Consider the following 19,972-nt stretch of genomic DNA (forward strand, 5'->3'; position numbering starts at 1 on the left):
GGGTCAAATCAGAGGAGGGGGAGAGTTGATGGATGGGACGCAATACCCGTGTCGGAGGACGGTCACTGGCTAATTCTTCACTTTGTAGTACTGCCACCTCGTCCATCTGGCTTGCAGGGATCCCCCCATGGGTGGCAGAGTGGGGGGAGTGCCCTCCTCACTGGTCGCGGCAGACTCTTCCTCTTGCCGCGTTTGCCTCGCTCTGGACCACCCTTGGTCAAAAAGGGCTGCTGACCTCTCAGCTGCCAAGTGGTGGAGGCAGTGGGAAAGGGATCAGCCCTGGCGGGAGGGTGAGAAACCATCCTGCATGGAGAGCCAGGGAGACGTCGAACAGAAACAGCAGGGATTGGGGCTGATGGAAGGATGCTGCGCGGTGCAGCAAAGAATCCTGACTCGCTCTCCAGAAGTTTCTGATCACCTCGTTTACATCCGAAGATGGAAAGACGTGGATCCCTGAAGCGAGGCATTCCTCAGGTCAAGCTTCGATTAGACAGCATTCCTGCGTTTCAGCACCAGGTTGGCCCAAAGGTTGGCAAGTTGGTGGACTAAGAACTCCATAGCCTTACCTCCTGACAAAACAAGGTTATGGAGCTGTTGGGCCATGTCCGCTTGCTTGTCAGGCTGCTGTGGAGTCTCAGAGGTGGCAAGAAAGCCCACCGTGCCACCCCAAAAGTCCAACCATGAAGCTGCTTGCAACGCTGCCATCAAGGTTTGTTTGAGCTGCGCCATCTCCTAGGAAGAGAGCGTTGAGGTTCTGTGTTGCAGGGTCTGGAGTAAAACTCCAGGTGCCAATGATGTTATCGTCGGGTTTATGGGGAAGGGTGAAGGCTCAGCCTCTTGAACCACATAGTACTTCCTCTGCTTCTGGAAGCAGAGAGGAGTAGCTTAGAGGACTGAGATGCCCGCAGCAAGTCCTTCCTCACTGAAACTTGTTTATCGACCTTGGTCAGAGTCTCCCTTGTCAGGGATGACAAGGGCAGCTCAAACCGGGACCGAACACCCTAAGGGGCGCAACAAAGAAGGTTGACTGCTGACATACAGCCTTTTGGAGTAGTTGGAGCTTCTCCTAGGCCATTTACCTTGCTGATGAGACCGATGATCTCATGGAAGGTGGTTTCAGCTGCTGCATCTTTTGGAACAGCTGGAGAAGCTGGTTCTGGAAGGTAGCCAGCTGAATCGTTGGTTGCCTCGTGAAAATCATCCTCCCTCTGCATTGATGCACCCGGGCGTGAATGAGAGGGGTCCAGACTTGCAGAAGGAGGCTGAGTCTCTAGTTGTTCATGAAGGGAGGCAGAAGGTCCGGGAGCCGAGGCCCCAAGAGCCACAGGAGCCCATGGAGGCTAGGCGACTCTTCGCTGCCTTCCACAGGTCCTTATGCCCCCGTTGGACAGCCCCTTGCGAGAAGGTGGAGTTTGGGAGGCCGCCTATCTGCTTCTGGCGAAGCTGGGGGTGTCGGGGGGATCGCGGCTGGGTTTGAACTTGATGGGAGAGATATGATATTTCTCTACAAGGGAACGAGCCCTTGGAGATCGAGAACCTCGAGAGGTTGGAGGTTCAGACTCATAAGGAGGAGTCATGGGATGCCTTTGCTTCCAGAGCACCTCTTGCCTGACGTTAAGCACTCGTGGCAGCTTAGGGATAGTAAATCCCCTCTGCTCTCCCAACTTCCAAAGAGGAATCGGAAGGGGGGGTGGAAGGTCATATGAAGGAGAAGGAGCCTGCTTGCAGCCTTTTGGAAGGCTGGGTTGCAGCTTTACAAGGATCCCGAGGTGGAGATGGGACCTCCGGAGGAGGAGCAGACGATGGAAGTTCCGAGGACGGGTACTCCGACTCAGACATCTCTGTTTTATGTGTCGAAACATTGCAAAAAACAGAGGAAAAAGGTTTTACAGGTGCATGGTAAATGCAGGAGCAAGAGCGCGTGTCAGCGCGGGCGTGCACACAGGTTCTGAACGCCCGTAAAATCGTGCAGGTGAGAGTCGCATGCGTTAGGACGTGCTGGAGAGCGTTAACACTCTACAGGTGAAATTGCATGTCTTTGTTGCATGTGTAGACGAAGAAGAGTGTTCCGAAGACGGAGTGCGTCTGGGGCGTGATACTGGATACCGAGAGCGCCTACTGGAGTGTTTAGAAAAATGCTCCATTGACACGCATTGGCGCGCATGGGCAGTAGCGCATCTCGGTGAGTGCTTACTCTGTTGCCGAGACAGCAGTGAAGCAGTGAATTGGGTAACACGCGTTACAGGTGAGTGCTGTTTAAAGGACACGTGCACAATCACGCGTACTGTCAGAGCGCACTATTCAGGAGTAACACGATGAGCAAATGAATGGTGTGCATCTGGAAGTAGTTCTTGCTGCAGTGTAGAAGGTGGGGGCGCGTTGGCGAGTTGTCCCCGAGAGGGAGAGACAGTTTCTCTGCGATCTCTCTTCAATGAAAGGACCTGTGCGCATGCTGAAGCATCACCCATTGTAGGGGAGCATTCAATTAGCGAAGCCTCCTGTGCGCGTACCGTAGCATCGCGCATTGCGGAGGAGAGTAAATCCAACAAATGCTCCTTTGTGTGTGCCGTAGCATCGCACATAGCTGAGGAGCTTATGCATGAAGGTTTGGTAGTTCTCAAAGGAGAGCATGTGTCACCAAGCCTCTTCTTCGACGGCAGGCCAGGAAGTCCCAACGAAGGCCACAAAACATGAAGGGCATCATCAACACATACTGAAAAACAAGGCTCATCCTTAGAAGGGCCAGGCCTTCCCGTTTCACCAGGGGAAACGAGCAGGTCTCGCTCTTTCAAAGGCTGGCCAGAAGTTAAATCGTTGCTCTTATGCGCTTCACTCCTGGAGGAGTGAGACGCCGAAGGTCCCAAAGGATGAGTCCCCAACAAGGAAGCAGAAGGTCTGGGTCCTTTAGTCTTCAAGGAAGAACTCGAAGGCAAAGAATCCCTTTACTTCTTACTTCGCCGCCGGCGATACTCAACCCACTGGGCAGGTGACCAGGTGCGACACTCCTCACAGGGGGATTCCGATGTACAGGAATGCCCCCTGCAAGAAGGACAAAGGGAGTGAGGGTCTCTATCAATCCTGCTCATGAAAGTCCCACACCTACAGCCCGGGACACCACGGCAGGAACGCAAAACCATATTGTCAAACATACTCGCATCAGCTAGAAAGAGAAAAAGCATATTATGAATAATTTCAGCAAGCCAGCAAGAGCGAAAGAGAGAGGTCTTTCCTCGCTGCCGGCTGTAATCAAAGTGATGACTCAGTGAGCTGGTGGGGAGACGGCGCTTCCCCACCGCCAGGGCAGGTAACTACCAGCCCGGTAGTTACTACCTCGGTATAAAAAAAGTGTATTAGCCGGTAGTTTCAGCTGAGCTGCAATCTATCCTACGTAAAGGATGGAAGGTTTGTATACAGTGCAGGAACAAATTAGTAAGAAGAGGTTTGTGGTACAACTCATGTTATTCTTTCAGAAAAACACTACACTCCTATACCAGTACCTTACATGTTCTGCAACATAGTCAATAATGATTTATGTACAGCATGAAAAACCACCAAACAATTTGGATTCTACCCATTCAACTGAATCTTCTAATAAATACATTTTACAGCAAGTAATTTTAATCTAATCTCTAAATTTCATGAACCATCATAGTGCTACTTGTAATCACATTCAAGACCCATACCTAAGTGTTAGGAATAGATAAATACCAGTCATATGGAGGAAACGCTAATGGCATCTTTTCCCCAAAGCAGATTCTGCCTTCCAAGATTTCTTTACCCAGTCTAGGCTAAACCATTATGGGCATCCTTTTTAGAAGCACAATTTGCCAATACATAAATACTTCAATCTCCAGGAAGACCAAAACAAGACTGTTTATTTAGTATTATTTGTAGAATAAGTGGTAAAAATTAGAAAGAAATACCCTTCAGTCATTAGGTAGAAAGTCATTTATTTTATAATGGGGCATTATGGCATAGGCGCTCCCCATAAATGCAAATTTTGATTGTATTGTAAATTTCAGGCCATATTTCTTTTATGATGAAATAGTTTTAGTAGAAAAGTCAGGTTTCTAACTGTCATACTTTCATTTTATTACCAAATACTTAAGGTGAAATATTTTTTTCCTTTTGATGTTTTCTCAAAACTTACTTTCTTCACAAATAAATGCTTTAATCTCCAAGATGACTGAACCAAATTCAATGAAACTTTTACAACTTGCAAAATAACTATACGTATTTTGAAACTTTGAAAATGTGGTAAAAAAAAAAAAGATGCACTCAAGAATAATTTTCCACACTTATGACTATGTATATGTAGATATACAGTAGTACCTTGAGATACGAAATTAATCCGTTCCGAGGCGGCCTTCGTATCATGAAGTTTTCGTATCTTGGACCACATTTTACATGTAAAATGGCTAATCCGTTCCAAGCCCTCCAAAAACACCCCAGTAAATTATATTTCCAGGCCTAAAACACATGTTCCAGGGTTACGATGCCGATCCGACGGAAGAAATATGACTCCAAAAAGGCAAAATACTGTACATACTTGAGTAATATTCAACTGCATGTAATGTTCAACCCCATTTTTACTGCATATATTAGGACTTTAGCATATGTCCCTTAGCAATAAGCCTAGCCTATGTTAGCAGTTGCTACTGAAGCCTAGTCTATGATTCTGACATCTAAACCTAAGAAGCTAAAAGCTTAGAATAAGCCAATAAAATGTATAAATAATTGGTATGTACTCATTTCAAATAATTATTAATTAATCATTAACTATAACACACAAACAAACAAAAAAAAACCTTCCAATCGATTGTTTACATTCAGCTCTTACCCGTCTTACGAGTATCGAACGAACGCCAAGCAATCATTTTTCCTAGCACACAGTAAGCCATAAATTTTCATGAGTATCTCTCTTCAACTAATGAAACTACCAAACAGTATAATAACCATTCATTTCTATTCTTTATTCTATCTTTACCTAGTGGAGATAGCGAGTTACTGACAGCTATAATGAAACATACGTATACGTAACATAATAATAAAACAGAAGAAGAATTCTAAAAAATACGTATTAGTTGGCAGTCTGATTTATTTTATATTTTATGATATCCAATTCACAATTTTTTTATTAAATGTATTGCATGTACTCAATTCAAATAATTATTAAGTAACCATTAACTATAATAAACAAACAAAAAAAAGATTCCAAACTTCTGTTTACATCCAGCACTTATGAGTATCGAATGATCGCCAAGCAATCACTTTGCACAGTAAGCCATAAATTTTCATTATCTCTCTTCAACTACTGAAACTACCAAACATATAATAACCATTCATTTTCTATTCTTTTTCTATCTATCTTTACCTAATGTTTTTTTTATTAAATGTATTACACGAATAAGTTTTTCAATTTACAGCATCCTTTTACCAATAGAATACTTAAAGCACAAGGGGTAGATGCTGACCAATAGGAGAGCAGGACCTTATGGGGTGACTAGCATCAGGAACCAATGGGAGAGCGGGAGGATGGTGGCGAGTTTACTCAGTTGGCGGCGCGGGAGTTTTAAAATTGTTCTCGGTGGTCCGGGCGAATCTCGGGACTTTACAGCAACAACCTTTCGTATCTTGAAAACTTTTCGTATGTAGAGCTGTAAAATTTTTCGTATTTGCTTTCGTATCTCGAGTTTTTCGTAAGTTGAGCCTTTTGTATGTCGAGGTACCACTGTGGTACCTCGAGATACGAAATTAATCCGTTCCGAGGCGGCCTTCGTATCATGAGCTTTTTGTATCTTGGACCGCATTTTACATGTAAAATGGCCAATCCGTTCCAAGCCCTCCAAAAACACCCCAGTAAATTTCATAATAAAGCTAAATTGACCTATAAACAATGAAATACTACAACAATTTTGACCATTCAACACCTAACTTAATACGTACTGCTAATTACCTGTAAGTACTGCTCATTACCTGTAAATAAAGTGTATTAGTGTACATGGTATACAAGAAATACTGTACGTATGTAGTAAAATGTGGAAGCTTACCTTTTGAGTGAGGCTATCTCCGAAAGTGGCGACAGAGGAGGAGGACAAACGGCAGATACGTACATACACTTAACTTTACGAAACATAAAAAAATGTAAGGAAAACATACATAAACTACTATGAAATTCAGGGCCTCTGTAACACGGTTTTTTGGACTTTGCTCCTTATCAAAGCATCGGATGTAGCTGAAAGTTGACATGTATATTTTACAACCACATGCAAATTTTGTCAGCATTATCAATAACCTAAACCCGATAGTTTTAATTTTTATAGAGTAAAAATGATCTAGCCGACGCCATGGCCATCCCCCATGGCAGAAACCCTTGTTCCATTGGCTCTGAAACCCTTAGCAGTCAAGAATGGCCAACAGGATTTGGAACTGTCCCCGTGGTTGCAAAACTGCATTTGTCTTACAACTTGCAACTTTATACAGTCAAGAGAAAGCCTGTGGCCATACTTACTATAGCCTGAATAGGTAATTATTCAGTTTCTAGTTTAAATCCAATGTTTTTGGTCTGATTTGTATTTAGCATAACATGATTTATAATATTTGTAATGTCATTCAGGATTTTGAACATTTCCATTAACTATTCACTATGCCACCAAGAGAGAGAGAAAGAAGAAATACAAAGTAAATACAAGCTTATATGTGCTAAAATCTCCAGCAGACCAACGGATCATCCGATATAATTTTTTTTCTTCTTCTTTAGGCTGTATGACCGTGTTGGATATAAAGACTTTATGAATGGCGGAACGATACATAGATGTGGGTGGGGTATCTGCTAGCGTAGTAATACTACTGTAGCAGTAGTGCCGCAACAGTATAGCAGTAATATACATGAATTAAACTTTTAGGCCAACTGCTGGGATCCTTGAGGATCATTTAGCACTTCTTACAACTACTCGAGAAATTAGTTTTTGTAGCCAGAAGTTAAATTTTCTAATACAACAATGTCCATGATAGTCTTCAGTGTTATCCTGAATTATAACGAGGCCAAAGTGGGTGGAGCCTCATGAAGTCATCAATCTGACGATAATTATTGGTGAAGGTTTAAAGACAAAATACGGTACCGTTTTTTTTTTTTTAGTAAATAGGTAGATAGCCAATAAATAAAAATTGCTTGACATTCGATATAGTAGTTATCAAATCAAGCTTGTCTACTATGTTTTTGAAAATTACCAACTATTCCCTACATCTTGTCAGTCTGATTGTGACCTATAAAGTAGACTATAATTTCTTAGGACATGTATTTTGGAAGTTAAACTAATAATCGAAGTGTTTTTGTATTTATTAACATATTTTGTTGGTTTGTTCATTATGACAATTATCAGTGGAGAGGTTTCAGAGTTCATAAAGGTGTACTGCTTTGCTTGTATTTAAATTTTTATTTCATTGTTGCCAGAAGTCTAGCCTTCGTTACGTATAGGCAATCATCCATCGAGAAAGAGGGAAGATATGCTGTCATAAGTTATGTAACGAGTGCATTCGAAAACTTATCTCTGGGTAAGTTGGCCCGTCTTAAAAAAAAAAAGTACCAAATTTATTCAACCTACGTAATGCAGAATACAGTCAAAATTTGTGTAGATATAATGTGTATTCTGAGTAAGCGTTATATTTATGAAATGCATAGATAAAAACTTAGAGCGAAAAACCGTGTTACAGAGGCCCTGAATCTCATAGTAAACTTTACGAAACACATTAACAAAACTGTAACACTTAACTTTACAAAAAACTAAAATAAATTTTTTTTTTCTTTTTTTATTTTTAATTTTTTTTTTTACTTTTTTATACTTTACGTACTTTTTATATACAAAATTTCAACTTCATCACCACTTTCAACTTTCTGTTTTTTAGTATCACTTGGTTCTTCCTTTTTGCTTACTCCTGCTATTTTACTAAAGGCTCTTTAAAAAATAACTATCCAAGGAAGATTGCTTCTGCCTACTTTTCACAATGTTGCCTACTTTTCACAATGTTCCTGAAACGACTCAGGCAAGCCTCATCGAACTGCGCATACGACCTGTGTAAGCCTTTTCGGGGTGTCTTTTTTTCTACAAATGATTGCACTTTATGAAAAGCAGCTAGAACATCCTTAATTTCTGCCGTTGTCATAGGGTTGTCCTCCTCCTCCTCGATGCTACTAGAGAACTCCTCTTGAACGACATTATGTTGCATGGCCTCCAACTCCTTCAGGTCATCCGTCGTAAGCTCCTCTTGGTGCTCCTCGAGCAGGTCGTTGATGTCGTCCTCGTCAACAACCAGCCCCATGGACTTGCCTAGTGCAACGATCTCGTCAAGATCTGGTTGCAAAACAGTTTCAGGATCGTCAACTGTTTCTGAATCTGCAACACCAGCTTTGCCCACGTCGAATCCCTCGAAGTCTCGGGCGGGTACGGCATCAGGCCAGAGTTTCCTCCACGAGGAATTCAAGGTTCGCCTCGAAACCTCCTGCCAAGCTTGGTCAATGAGTCGGATGCATATCACAATATTGAAATGCTCCTTCCAAAATTCACGCAAGGTGAGGTTTGTGATATCGGTGATGTCGAAACATCTCTGGAAAAGATGTTTCGTATACAGCTTCTTAAAGTTCGATATCACTTGCTGGTCCATGGGCTGGAAGAGGGGTGGTGTTAGGCAGAAGATAAAGAACCTTGATGAAGGAATACTCCGCTAGGATATCTTCCTCAAGGCCAGGAGGGTGAGCAGGGGCATTGTCCAACACCAGCAGGCATTTCAGAGAGAGGCGCTTCTCTTCCAAGAATTTCTTCACTGTCGGGCCGAAACAGATTTACCAGCTCCGTGAACAAAAGCCTCATTACCCAGGCTTTCGCATTAGCCCTCCACATCACTGGAAGCTTCTCCTTAAGCACTTTGTGGGCCTTGAAGGCTCGAGGAGTCTCCGAATGATAGACCAGTAGGTATGCCCGGGTAGTTTCTTCTCTTCCTCCGTGATGTACGTCCGACAAGGCATTTTTTTCCAAAAAAGGCCAGTCTCATCACAGTTGAAGACTTGCTGAGAACTGTAGCCTTCCTTGGTCATCATCTCGTCAAACGTCTTTTTAAAGGCTTTGGCCGCTTTCGTGTCTGAGCTGGCAGCCTCCCCATGCCGCACCACCGAATGGATGCCAGTCCGTTTATGGAATTTCTCGAACCACCCATGCAAAGCCTTGACCTCTGGGTTGGGGTTGATGTCCATTCTCCTCTGTCGTCTTTGGCCTGGGCAATCAAATCGCCGAAAATAGCACTGGCCTTGTGGGAGATTGCCGTCTCCGTTATTGTAACGCCAGCAATTTCTTTGTCTTTTATCCAGACAAGAAGAAGCCTTTCCATCTCATAGTGCACGTGGGACCTCTTGCTGGACAAAATAGTGACGCCCTTGGAAGGTGTAGCTGCTTTGACGGCATCCTTCTGCTTAAGGATGGTGCCTATTGTCGACGGATTTCGGCCGTATTCCTTGGCGATCACACTCAATCGCATACCAGCTTCATACTTCTTGATAATCTCCATCTTCGTTTCCAAAGAGAGCATCCTCTTCTTTCCGTGAATTTCAAGTTTCTTGGGACCCATGACTACGTATATACTGTACGTAATTATGTTATGTAGTACATAAAAGTATGGAGTAAAGTTCTCACACAACACGATAAAGTATACTACTACGTACAACGAAATCACTAACAAATTTACGTTAATAAACGAAATTGTTAGAATTAACGAATAACGCGTGCGTACGATACAGATGATGCTGTGCAGTGGCCGAAGAAGCACGCTGCTACGTAGTAGATGCATGATGGGAGGGATGCTGACCAATAGGAGAGAAGGATCTCATGGCGGTGACTAGCATCAGGAACCAATGGGAGAGCAGGAGGATGGTGGCGAGTCTACTCAGTTGGCGGCGCGCGAGTTTCAAAATTGTTATCAGTGGTCCGGGCGAATCTCGGACTTTACAGCAACAACCTTTCATATCTTGAGCAATTTTCGTATGTAGATCCGTAAAATTTTTCGTATTAGCTTTCATATCTCGAGTTTTTCATAAGTTGAGCCTCTCGTATCTCGAGGTACCACTGTATTTTTTTCAATTGCAAAATTTATGAACTTAAAGAGGTTAAATATCTTTATTTCACCACCAATATTTTTTTGGTATTAGTTGTATAATAAGTGGTAAAAATTTTAAATGAATTCCTTCAATCATAAGGTAGAATGAAGTATTTACTTTCTAATGGGGTCTTATGGCATCAGCACACCCGTTAAGGTAAAACTATCATTCTTTGTCTTTAAATTACCAAAATTTAGCTATCAGAATTAAAATAAATCACAACATGAAGTTCATTTTTGGGTATTGGAATACAGAGCCTTTGGGAAGGTACCGATTTATAGTCAGTCAAACCCTTTAAGGTCGCTAATGTTGGGCAAACAAGTAATTCAACCTTTACCAGACAAATCATTATTAGAAAAGGACAGGTTTAGCAGAGCTTAGTCAAGCAAAACTTTTAAAGTACAGGCATGAGTTTAAAACTGATAATATATATACACATTTGACTACAATTTTTGTCATAAAAACAAAGATTAACACAATGTTTGCCCTGACACTCCAACTCAGTTTCCTTGTCACATGGTCGTCATATTGCATTTAGTAAGTCAGCAGTCACTCTCCTGCCTTAATCTTAAACCAACCATCTACTTACGAACATTCGCAGTTCTAGTGGTAATGTTATAGGGCAGTAAGGAGAACCTAAGAAAATAGTTTATAACATTTTAGAGTATTACATGTTAGAGAAGCAGCAAGGAAGTCATATTCCTCTAGTAGCAAAGGCCACTGCTTGCACAGGTGAAACAACAATATTTTTGAATATATATATGTCTATTGAACAAATTTGCAAATGTAGAACACAGGAACTGAGAAAGGCTAATACAATTCTGTGAACGTTAAAGAAGCCCAACTGCTACAATTTATTGCATAATAAAATTGCCGCATATTATATTTCTAAACACAGTCAAACTATATAGTACTTAGTGTGTTTGTATGCAATCAAATGTACAAGCCTATTATTATTCCCAAATGCAACGCAATTAAAGAAAATACATAAAAATATCCTTAATACCATTTCTTCCACATTCAAAGTTGATCCCTGATCCCCTATACCTGCCGAGAGCAACCAGATTTGCTGAACAGAAGCACCAATGTGAAGTAAATGTGCCTCACTATCAAACTTTAAAGTTCCAGAGGTCCTTTAATCCTCACACTGTTGGACTGTCATGCAATTGGAACTTCAGAAGTTCAAGCAAAAATGCAATGTATTATACAATCCTAATACGATTCGCCTTGCATTTTAATACCTATATTTTTTAGCTAGTATTTATTGATCTCCTCTTTTTGTATTTCACTTTACCACCTCTTACTTCTTCCTAATTAACACCCTATTCTTTGGAAGCTTGAATTTCAAGACTTGTTCCACATAAATAATAATATAATAATAATACTAATAATGAAACAAACAGTAAGTGACATGTCTCAGGCTGTACGTACTGCTTTTTTTCTTACCACACCCTATCAATCTCGATGTTTTTGACAGGCTTCAGCTATTGTAAGGGCATTAGAGAGAGAGAGAGAGAGAGAGAGAGAGAGAGAGAGAGAGAGAGAGAGAGAGAGAGAGAGAGAGAGAGAGAGAGAACCATGTCAACAGTGTAAGCTAGCTACAAACTTGTTACTGATAGTTTGGAGATGGGCTTCTTTCTCAACCAATCTTATTACGTCATACTAGGAATCAACAATGTAAAAGTTGTTAAGTTAGATATCAAACGCATCATTCAACTATGGCATCATTACACTGGCTACCAAACAGCCTCAACGTACCTTCGCCTGCGGTCATGTTTGCTTTCTTCTTCAGAATCCGAGTCCGATAACTCTAGATATTCTGGTAGCTCTATACCAAGCCTTCCTTTCCAGTCATCCCCATCACCTTTAGACATGATGGTCTGCACTATCACATCACTTTAAGAAGATTTGCAAACATCAACATCAGATCATCGTAGCTGTAGACGAAACGTCAGTCACATAGAACACTCCACTACGGATATCCTATAGTAAACAAACCTGATCTCAGCTGACATATGTTGATATGGCCTTGACGAAATTCTATATAGTACGACACATTTTTCCCGGCTAGTACTTCACTAACTTAAGTATTTCTTTCAAATGTTATAATATTAATACTCGATCAACTTCACCTTTCATCGTCCTTTTATATCACGATACTAACATGGGCCTGTTTTTCGTAAAATTTAAGAGATGAAAACTTTTCCTATTAAAGAATATTGAAGCAGAGCAGCACAATGTATTGACCAACCCATTACTTATAAAATAATGGTAAATACGATGCAAGCATTTCATTTATTGCAAAGATTTAGCCCAAATAGGCCCATGTGCAACGGCGGCCTAGACAAAATAAATTGAAAGGTAATGCCAAACACGTAACAAATACATTCACAATGCCTCCTTTTGAACTTATGCAAAAACTTGTGTGAGTAGAGATTCAATCGTAAGAGAAAAATCACAAACTTAGTTATGTCACATGTGTTTGATCAAACTAAAGTGTCAACATATGTGTATATGCGGTGAATATTAAAGAATTCGTGTTGCTCATTCGTATGAAGTACTGTATCATGAAAAAAAACATCGTATATATATAGTATATGTGCACCAAGCGGCTGACGGTAGAAAACATGCTGGAAATAACTATACCCATATTACGGCAAATTGGTTGGTATGTTATGTTACAAAAAACGTGTTGTTAGTCAGAATAAGAGCAATTACGAATCTGCTCTACGAGCCGTAAACAGAAGGGCGAATGGTTTATGAATGAGTTTCCTTTCTGTTGCCATGTCAGACGAAAAGATAGAGCAGTTCTCTATGAATAATTGTGTACAATCGTCAATTAACAGTTTTCTTCGCCATATTTCATTTTTTAAATTAAATTTTCTATATATGAGCTGCATTTATAACTACTGGTACTCTGTCATGAATGAGAAAGGGATAACGAATATAACTCAAGTGGAAAATCGGGATCATATAAACAAACATAACCAATGCAGATTCCACCCCACCAACTGCTTCGAAGTTCGTAACCAATTACCTGGAGGTCTTTAGGGAACTCTAAGATTAGAAAACAAGATCAAGTAAATTACAGTGAACGCTGTGCGACTTGTCCCTTTTTCAAGTGAGTGAGACAACACTAAGGAAAATTTGTCAATCACAAATAAATAAAAATATCGGTGAAATGGCTTGTAGGCCACATTTTCGTTATTATTAATTTTTTTTAAGTCAAAGTATATAAACATTTAAAACTAAAAAAATAAAAGTAATAAGTATGTTGTTTTTATTATAATAAATGAATCCATCAATAAAAAGGAAGAAATATTCTTGAATTTCAGTGCAAACTTTCAACATAAGGAAAATTCTGTCAACCAAAGAACATCTAATCGGGTAGAAAGGCATAGGTCGCAGAACCAATATTCTTCTTAATATAACTAACATACCATTTTCAAGTATGTCATCTTGTATAGACCTCTATAGTATGCAATGGCATTCATAGGAGAAAAGGTCCAGTTTTGCGAAAAACGAATTCCCCATCCCCATACAAAAAATGTAGGTACAGGCGCAATATGTATATTTCCACACCTCCTTCAGTTTAACAACGTACTGCAATGAACGCATTCTTAGGAATTTAAATAAGATCAAGAGGCCCCTCTGTTCTTTAGTTTTGTTATTTTCGTTTTCTTGTCACGGCCAAGAAATCTTACAGCGTTCGTTTTCCCTATTCCTAATCTTCGGGCCCTTCAAAGATAGGTGCATCCAGGGGATGGTAAGTGCTTTCAGTATTGTGTAGTACCCGTTATACATTTAATCACTGACGAAAAAATTATACTGAATGACAATACAATCAAATAATGCAGCCGGCTAATGGAACATTGGCTTTTGTTGGCACTGACTATTGTATGAATTAATGAAGGTCTAGAGAATATACCCTCTGGACCTTGGTATGAATTGTTAATTCAATCAGTGTGATCTCTCTTACACCATACAAACCCGCTGTTATAAATGACAATTTTAATGCGTTTAATGTTGGAGATAAAAACTAAGTTCCTCGTTTTCATGAGTAGCCTAAGAACGCAGTTTAAGCGAGAACGAGTCGGCCGTAATCATGCTCCTGAATATAAACTATGTCCTCCTGCACTCAACACTGTGGCAAGGAACAAAACTTCATCAACAATGCAGTCATCTGTTCAACCAGAATGACGCAGAGGCACTGTCTTCGTCTTGCTAGCTACAATTTCCTAACACGTACATGTTTTGCATACAGTTATGATGTCAATAACAATGCTATTATATCGACACCAACCACACTAACTCGTCTGTATCATTTCCACACACAACTGTCGCATTCCGTATTTCCTCTTAATTGCCCCCTAAGAGATTCTATTTAGCATATACCAGCCCTATAATATTTCCTATTCACCACTATCGAGGGTGGTGTGATAGTGTTGGGACGCTTAGTTATCTATCTAGCAACCAAGTTCTAATTCTTATCCCCTTTCTATAGAAGACCATAATATGATCTGCTACAAGAACTTTGTAGTGCAATGAGAGTAATTAGTTAAAAGTATTCATGGCATAAAACGTGGGAGGAAGAGTATTGCCCCTCACACCCATCCAAAGTGTACACAATAAGGCATTTGTTAAGTAATCCCGTTTTCTTCCATCTTGCAGACTGGACTAGCTAAAGTTCATGAGATGCCTAGTTTAAAAAGAAATATGTAAAATTCTAATTATAAGCTCAGTATTTTGAAATTACTTAGAAATGACTACTACAATATCTAACTGACATCAATCATTGTAAATTTTGTTTCAATCATCCTTGTTGTTTTAGTAAAGCAGATAGTTGGTATGTGATAAGACTGCTGTAAGAGCAAGATGCCATTTTGTTTGTTTGTATGGTGTTTTACCGTTGCATGAACCAGTGGTTATTCAGCAACGGGACCAACGGCTTTACGTGACTTCCGAACCACGTCGAGAGTGAACTTCTATCACCAGAAATACATATCTCTTACTCCTCAATGGAATGGCCGAGAATCGAACCCGCGACCACCGAGGTGAGAAGCAAACACCAAACCAACCACGCCACAGGCGCTCAAGATGCCATTTTGGCCTCAATGTAAAACACTTTTTCTATGGCATCATCCGTTATATGCTTTGATTCCTTTACCCATGTTTCATTCAGTTAAGCTTGAAAAACAGATGCTCTTGTTCACATACATTATTTTGGAAGTACATAACTTCTTTTTTTTTTAAATATAAATTCAAACATATAGGTACTATTCTGAATAGATATGAGGAAAAGTAGCCCACTGAACTAAACGGTAATTTGAAGATAATATCCGGCTTTAAAAAAATAGAAAACCAAAAAGTCTGACAGCATCTTCAGACGACGAAAAACTAAGTGCACGACTTGATGACGTCAAAACACGATATATACTAAACGCAATAGAAGTATATAAACAACAACATTGACGAATGTGCTAACTGTGACAGTAAGTTCACAGAAAATGACTCAAACCTCTATTAAGATTTTGATCTTTTATATGTACACTGTTAGTAAGTAGGTTTCTTTTTTACTATTATTAAGAAAATTTACAGTATTTGGTTTTAATCGTATTACATGCAAAATTTTATCACAGTTGACTAAAATTTACCAGAATTTAACACAAGTTTTAGCGTGTAGCCTACATTTTACAAATAATCTGTATTTCAATGTTAATATTTGTTCTGTAGCTAGGCTACCCATATGAAATATAAGAGGTCTCCTTGGGTACCTTTTAGCGTACCTACCATTTGCTGGTCATTTGCTCTTACCGGAAGCAACGGGTCCCGAGTGCTTTCTTCTGTTTGATTCCATAAACACTGCTAAGAGAACGAACATACATGCTATCAAGGTAGTGCACATTTTCCTCGACCTAATAATGTTTGATGAAGCAGGGTACAAAAGATACACTTTCTCGCTATGTTCCGAAGTATTGCATCTCAGGAGTCGAAACTACAGTATTTATCAGATGAACATTATGCTTTACTCAGAAAAGTCATATATTTGTTGTTGAAGGTTAATAATGTACGATGCATCCTTTTGCTATACATAAACAAGACAAGCCAACAGTAAGCCTATCTAATTTTATGAGGATCAGATTCACAATGTACTTTATTACACAAATAACTGGCCAACTATAGTGATACATCTTGAACCCAAACATAATGTGGCAATATGAATGAACAAACTTTGTTCATCTAACCTGAAGATTAATAATATTCTTTACAAGATTTTTTCTATTTGTGTATGTATACACACGTACACGTGTGTGTGTGTGTCCCCTCAGAAAAAAAATGGCATTTGTCAGCTGGGAGTAGGCTTGATTATACTGTTAAATGCAGAAAAGGTACTGACTGGCTGGTGATCAGTAGATTACCCTTAACAAAGAGCTAAATCAAAACAGTACGATTAAGTGAAATGCACCACTGAATGAAATAAAAAATGGATTCATATCGATCTGCCAAATGATAGATGAAATACCAGAAAGTAACGCCAGAATTGTTAGTTTTTAATATGAATAAAGAACTGTAATATGAATATAAAATCTGGTAGGAAGATGCAAAGGTTTAGGAAGGCCTGTAGGAGAAATTCTAATGGAAGAAAGTGTGTAATTTATTAAGCTTTTGTTCAGAAAATTTAGTAATTTATTTATTTTTTTTTTCATCAAAACGGCATTCATTAATTCACTCTGACATCTTCAAGTGACACTCAGAAAGGCATTACTCGAGAGGGGGAAAGAACACTGAGGAATTTTTGAAACTAGAGAGACGCAGATGTGGGAAGAATCCACCAACTTGTCATTACAACAATAACGCTCAAATCAAAAACACTCATCAAAAGTCCCCTTGGGTGTAATGCATCATCCAGGTATGGTGAATTCGATATTGCTGCTTAGGGCTTAATATTTTTTAGCATAAAAGGCACACGTATTTAAGTAACAAAGCTTCAAAACAGCCAAGTGTTACGAACTTACCAGTCAGCTAGCATATGTGATAGCAGTTCAAAGTATTACAGCACCCGAAATCCTTATGGACTGGTGAAAAGCAAGAGACCGTGTCAGCACAATGCTGGGTAAATCTAGAGATATAAACTTAATTCCACATAAATATGTACGGCAAAGTTGATATAAACTTAATATCTTATGATATACAAATGGTCGAGTCTCTCGTATATCACTGCACGTCCAGATTCGAATCCTGGCGAGGGCAGATATATACACTAATCAGTATGTAATTCTTTTGGTTGTAAGTTATTAGGTAGGTATATCGAATGCGTTATAGCTCGTGGCTCTTTAGTTTAATGACTAAAAATATCACAGGAATTAACGCGGCAGCCTTCAAAATGAGCATAGTTACAAACTTATCACCGATAACATGGTTATATAAGGGATGAGACTGCATAACGATTCTGTGTAAACAACTTTCTCCTGACAGATTCCTGTACAATAAAGATTTACTTAAGATTTAGCAGGGAGGAAGAAGTATGATCTACCCCTACACACCCGTCCAAAGTGTATACACAATAAGGCATTTGTAAAAGTGATACCGAACACTAGAGGTTGAACGCAGCACCAGCACAACTTCATAAAAAATTGAGTTTAAAATTTACGATAGAAATTTTCATAAAAAATGTCCGGTATTTTATCATTCCTCTCCAAACCAACAATATTTATTACAATTAATGATTATATAATTTAAAAATTAAATATATAACCGCAATATTTTTTATAATTCCTGGTTTCTGCTCCGTTACCAAATGTTTTAGAATTGTTTGACGCTTTGGGTAATGTTGAAGAAGGGTACCTCTTCAAAGAAAATATATCCTTATAAATATGTCTTTGATCTGCCTTTAAGCTCACAACGACCCATGGAAATAAAAGTAAAATTCCTCTAAACCTTTACTCAGTCATGCTACCAGCAGCTCGCATGAGCGTCAATTTATACTGGAACATGGCTACCTTAATCTAAAGTAACTTAGTATATGCGTTTGCTTATCATGCTATTAAGCTACCAAACTTCATTGATTGGCCTTGGGGACCATCCAATTGATCAATTAGTTGGGATCTATCTTGTAAGAGGATAAAGGGAACTAGAAGAGAATCGTCCACAGTTTGGTCAAGTCGTCCACTTTCATTTTCTTCAAGTCCAACATTGCGCTCGTCTTCACCAAAGATTTGGAGGCCATAATGATTCTGAAAATCACACAGAAGGTTGTGAATAGTAAGGTCTAAATGAGAGAATACTTGATGACTATCGTCTGTACTGTTTCTATCTGATGTTTTTTTTTGGATCAAATGTAGAATATGGTCCCTGTATTGTCTGTATGAATGAACATCCTACAAATCTACAAGCCAGCAGCAGCCATTTTTGCTGTGCTAAATTATTATGCTCTGGAATTTCGATTATATAAAAGAAACACAATTATATTTCAACTTAGGGAAAGTGAATAAATATATAATATTAATACGTCCCATCAAATATGGATCAGAATGAGTGAGAAAAGGAAATATTTATACTCAATATAGAACAAGACGAAGTATGGTAATTTTTGCTGGATGTATCAAAAGGAAAAGGAAATGGGAATAAATGAATCTGAATATCCTGTCTCAGTACAAATGAACGCTCATTTATGGAACTGAAAAGAAGATCCACATATGAAAAAAAAATGACTATTGCTCTCTTGCAAGTCTACTTTTTTTGTCTAGCTTTACATAAATAAGTTGAATTAAAGAAAGACTTTGCCTGACATTCATCACACAATAGATAGATTAATATACAATTCAGAATCCTCCAGGTTACAGGTAGCCTAATATGATAAAAATAACGTGTGATTCGACCTCCTGTTTACTCGGAATGCATGCAAGATTTTCCCCCCTGAGTCGCCTCATACATAAGTTGCAAAAATTACATTCTGAACTTTTAACGTAAATTAAAACGTGCCAAAGTCTATGGTCAAATAGAGCTTCGTTTCACCACCAAAAATTGAAATATATACGCTATATTTTAATGAAAATAATTTTTCTTTATTACTGTTTATCATGCACATTATATTTACTATTCATTCTAATAAATAAATCATAAATATCCTATCATAATATTCCTGTAGCTTTAACTCAACGCAAAACACCTTTTTCTGACCTTTTTGGGCTCTTCCATAGACCTTTCCCACCCCCAACAACAACAAAGTACGTATAGTTTGTGGGCCTGAGTAAGCAAAAATAGTAGTGATAAAATTAATTGACATGAATTTTGCCTGCAATTAATAACAATGTAACTCGATTACTTCATGCATATATCATATCATGTGAAATACGTCTTACCTGAAATAAATGTAATCTTCTTACAGCATAACAGGTGCTTTACCCAGTACTGCACATCTTTATTTGTGCATTTTGAACAAGTAGATTGTTGCAGCTCTAAAGTTTGTCCATTTCTACTATCACTAAAGTATATATATAGTACAGACTGACATCAGAAAAGGTTTTTTGCCAAAAGCAGGTTTCACCCCTGAAAAGATATCAAAACAAGGATTATGATTAAGACGGGTTTAAAAGCTTCTCTCTCTCTCTTAAATTTCTTCCTTGCTAAGGTATTAGATTCTCTGTCAGATGCTATATCACTCTTATTATCATCTGCAATATGCAATTATTAATCACAGGAATACCCAAACATAAATTCAGGCTGATATGATCTCTCCACAAATAATGTGTGAGAACAACTGTAATCTCTAAATAACGGAACACAAAATGTACATACTCGAAATACACTGGGGGTACACTGCATCCC

The 19,972-nt window shown here is 39.1% G+C and overlaps 1 protein-coding gene and 1 long non-coding RNA gene across 2 annotated transcripts in view; both read right to left on the minus strand.

The window, feature by feature from the left end:
* Positions 1-12,177, minus strand: part of LOC135205441 (mitogen-activated protein kinase kinase kinase 4-like) — a 95,572-nt gene extending 83,395 nt beyond the window's left edge. The window contains exon 1 of the mRNA XM_064236030.1: positions 11,903-12,177. Coding sequence (XP_064092100.1) covers positions 11,903-12,018 — 116 coding nt within the window. The 5' untranslated portion in view covers positions 12,019-12,177. The remainder of the gene's footprint in view (positions 1-11,902) is intronic.
* Positions 12,178-16,830: 4,653 nt separating this feature from the next.
* The window catches only part of LOC135205442 (uncharacterized), a 29,574-nt gene continuing 26,432 nt past the window's right edge, over positions 16,831-19,972 (minus strand). Inside the window, exon 2 of the long non-coding RNA XR_010312536.1 lies at positions 16,831-18,378. This is a non-coding gene — a long non-coding RNA (uncharacterized LOC135205442). The remainder of the gene's footprint in view (positions 18,379-19,972) is intronic.

This window comes from Macrobrachium nipponense, chromosome 24 (genome assembly GCF_015104395.2).
Source record: "Macrobrachium nipponense isolate FS-2020 chromosome 24, ASM1510439v2, whole genome shotgun sequence".
NCBI lineage: Eukaryota > Metazoa > Arthropoda > Malacostraca > Decapoda > Palaemonidae > Macrobrachium > Macrobrachium nipponense.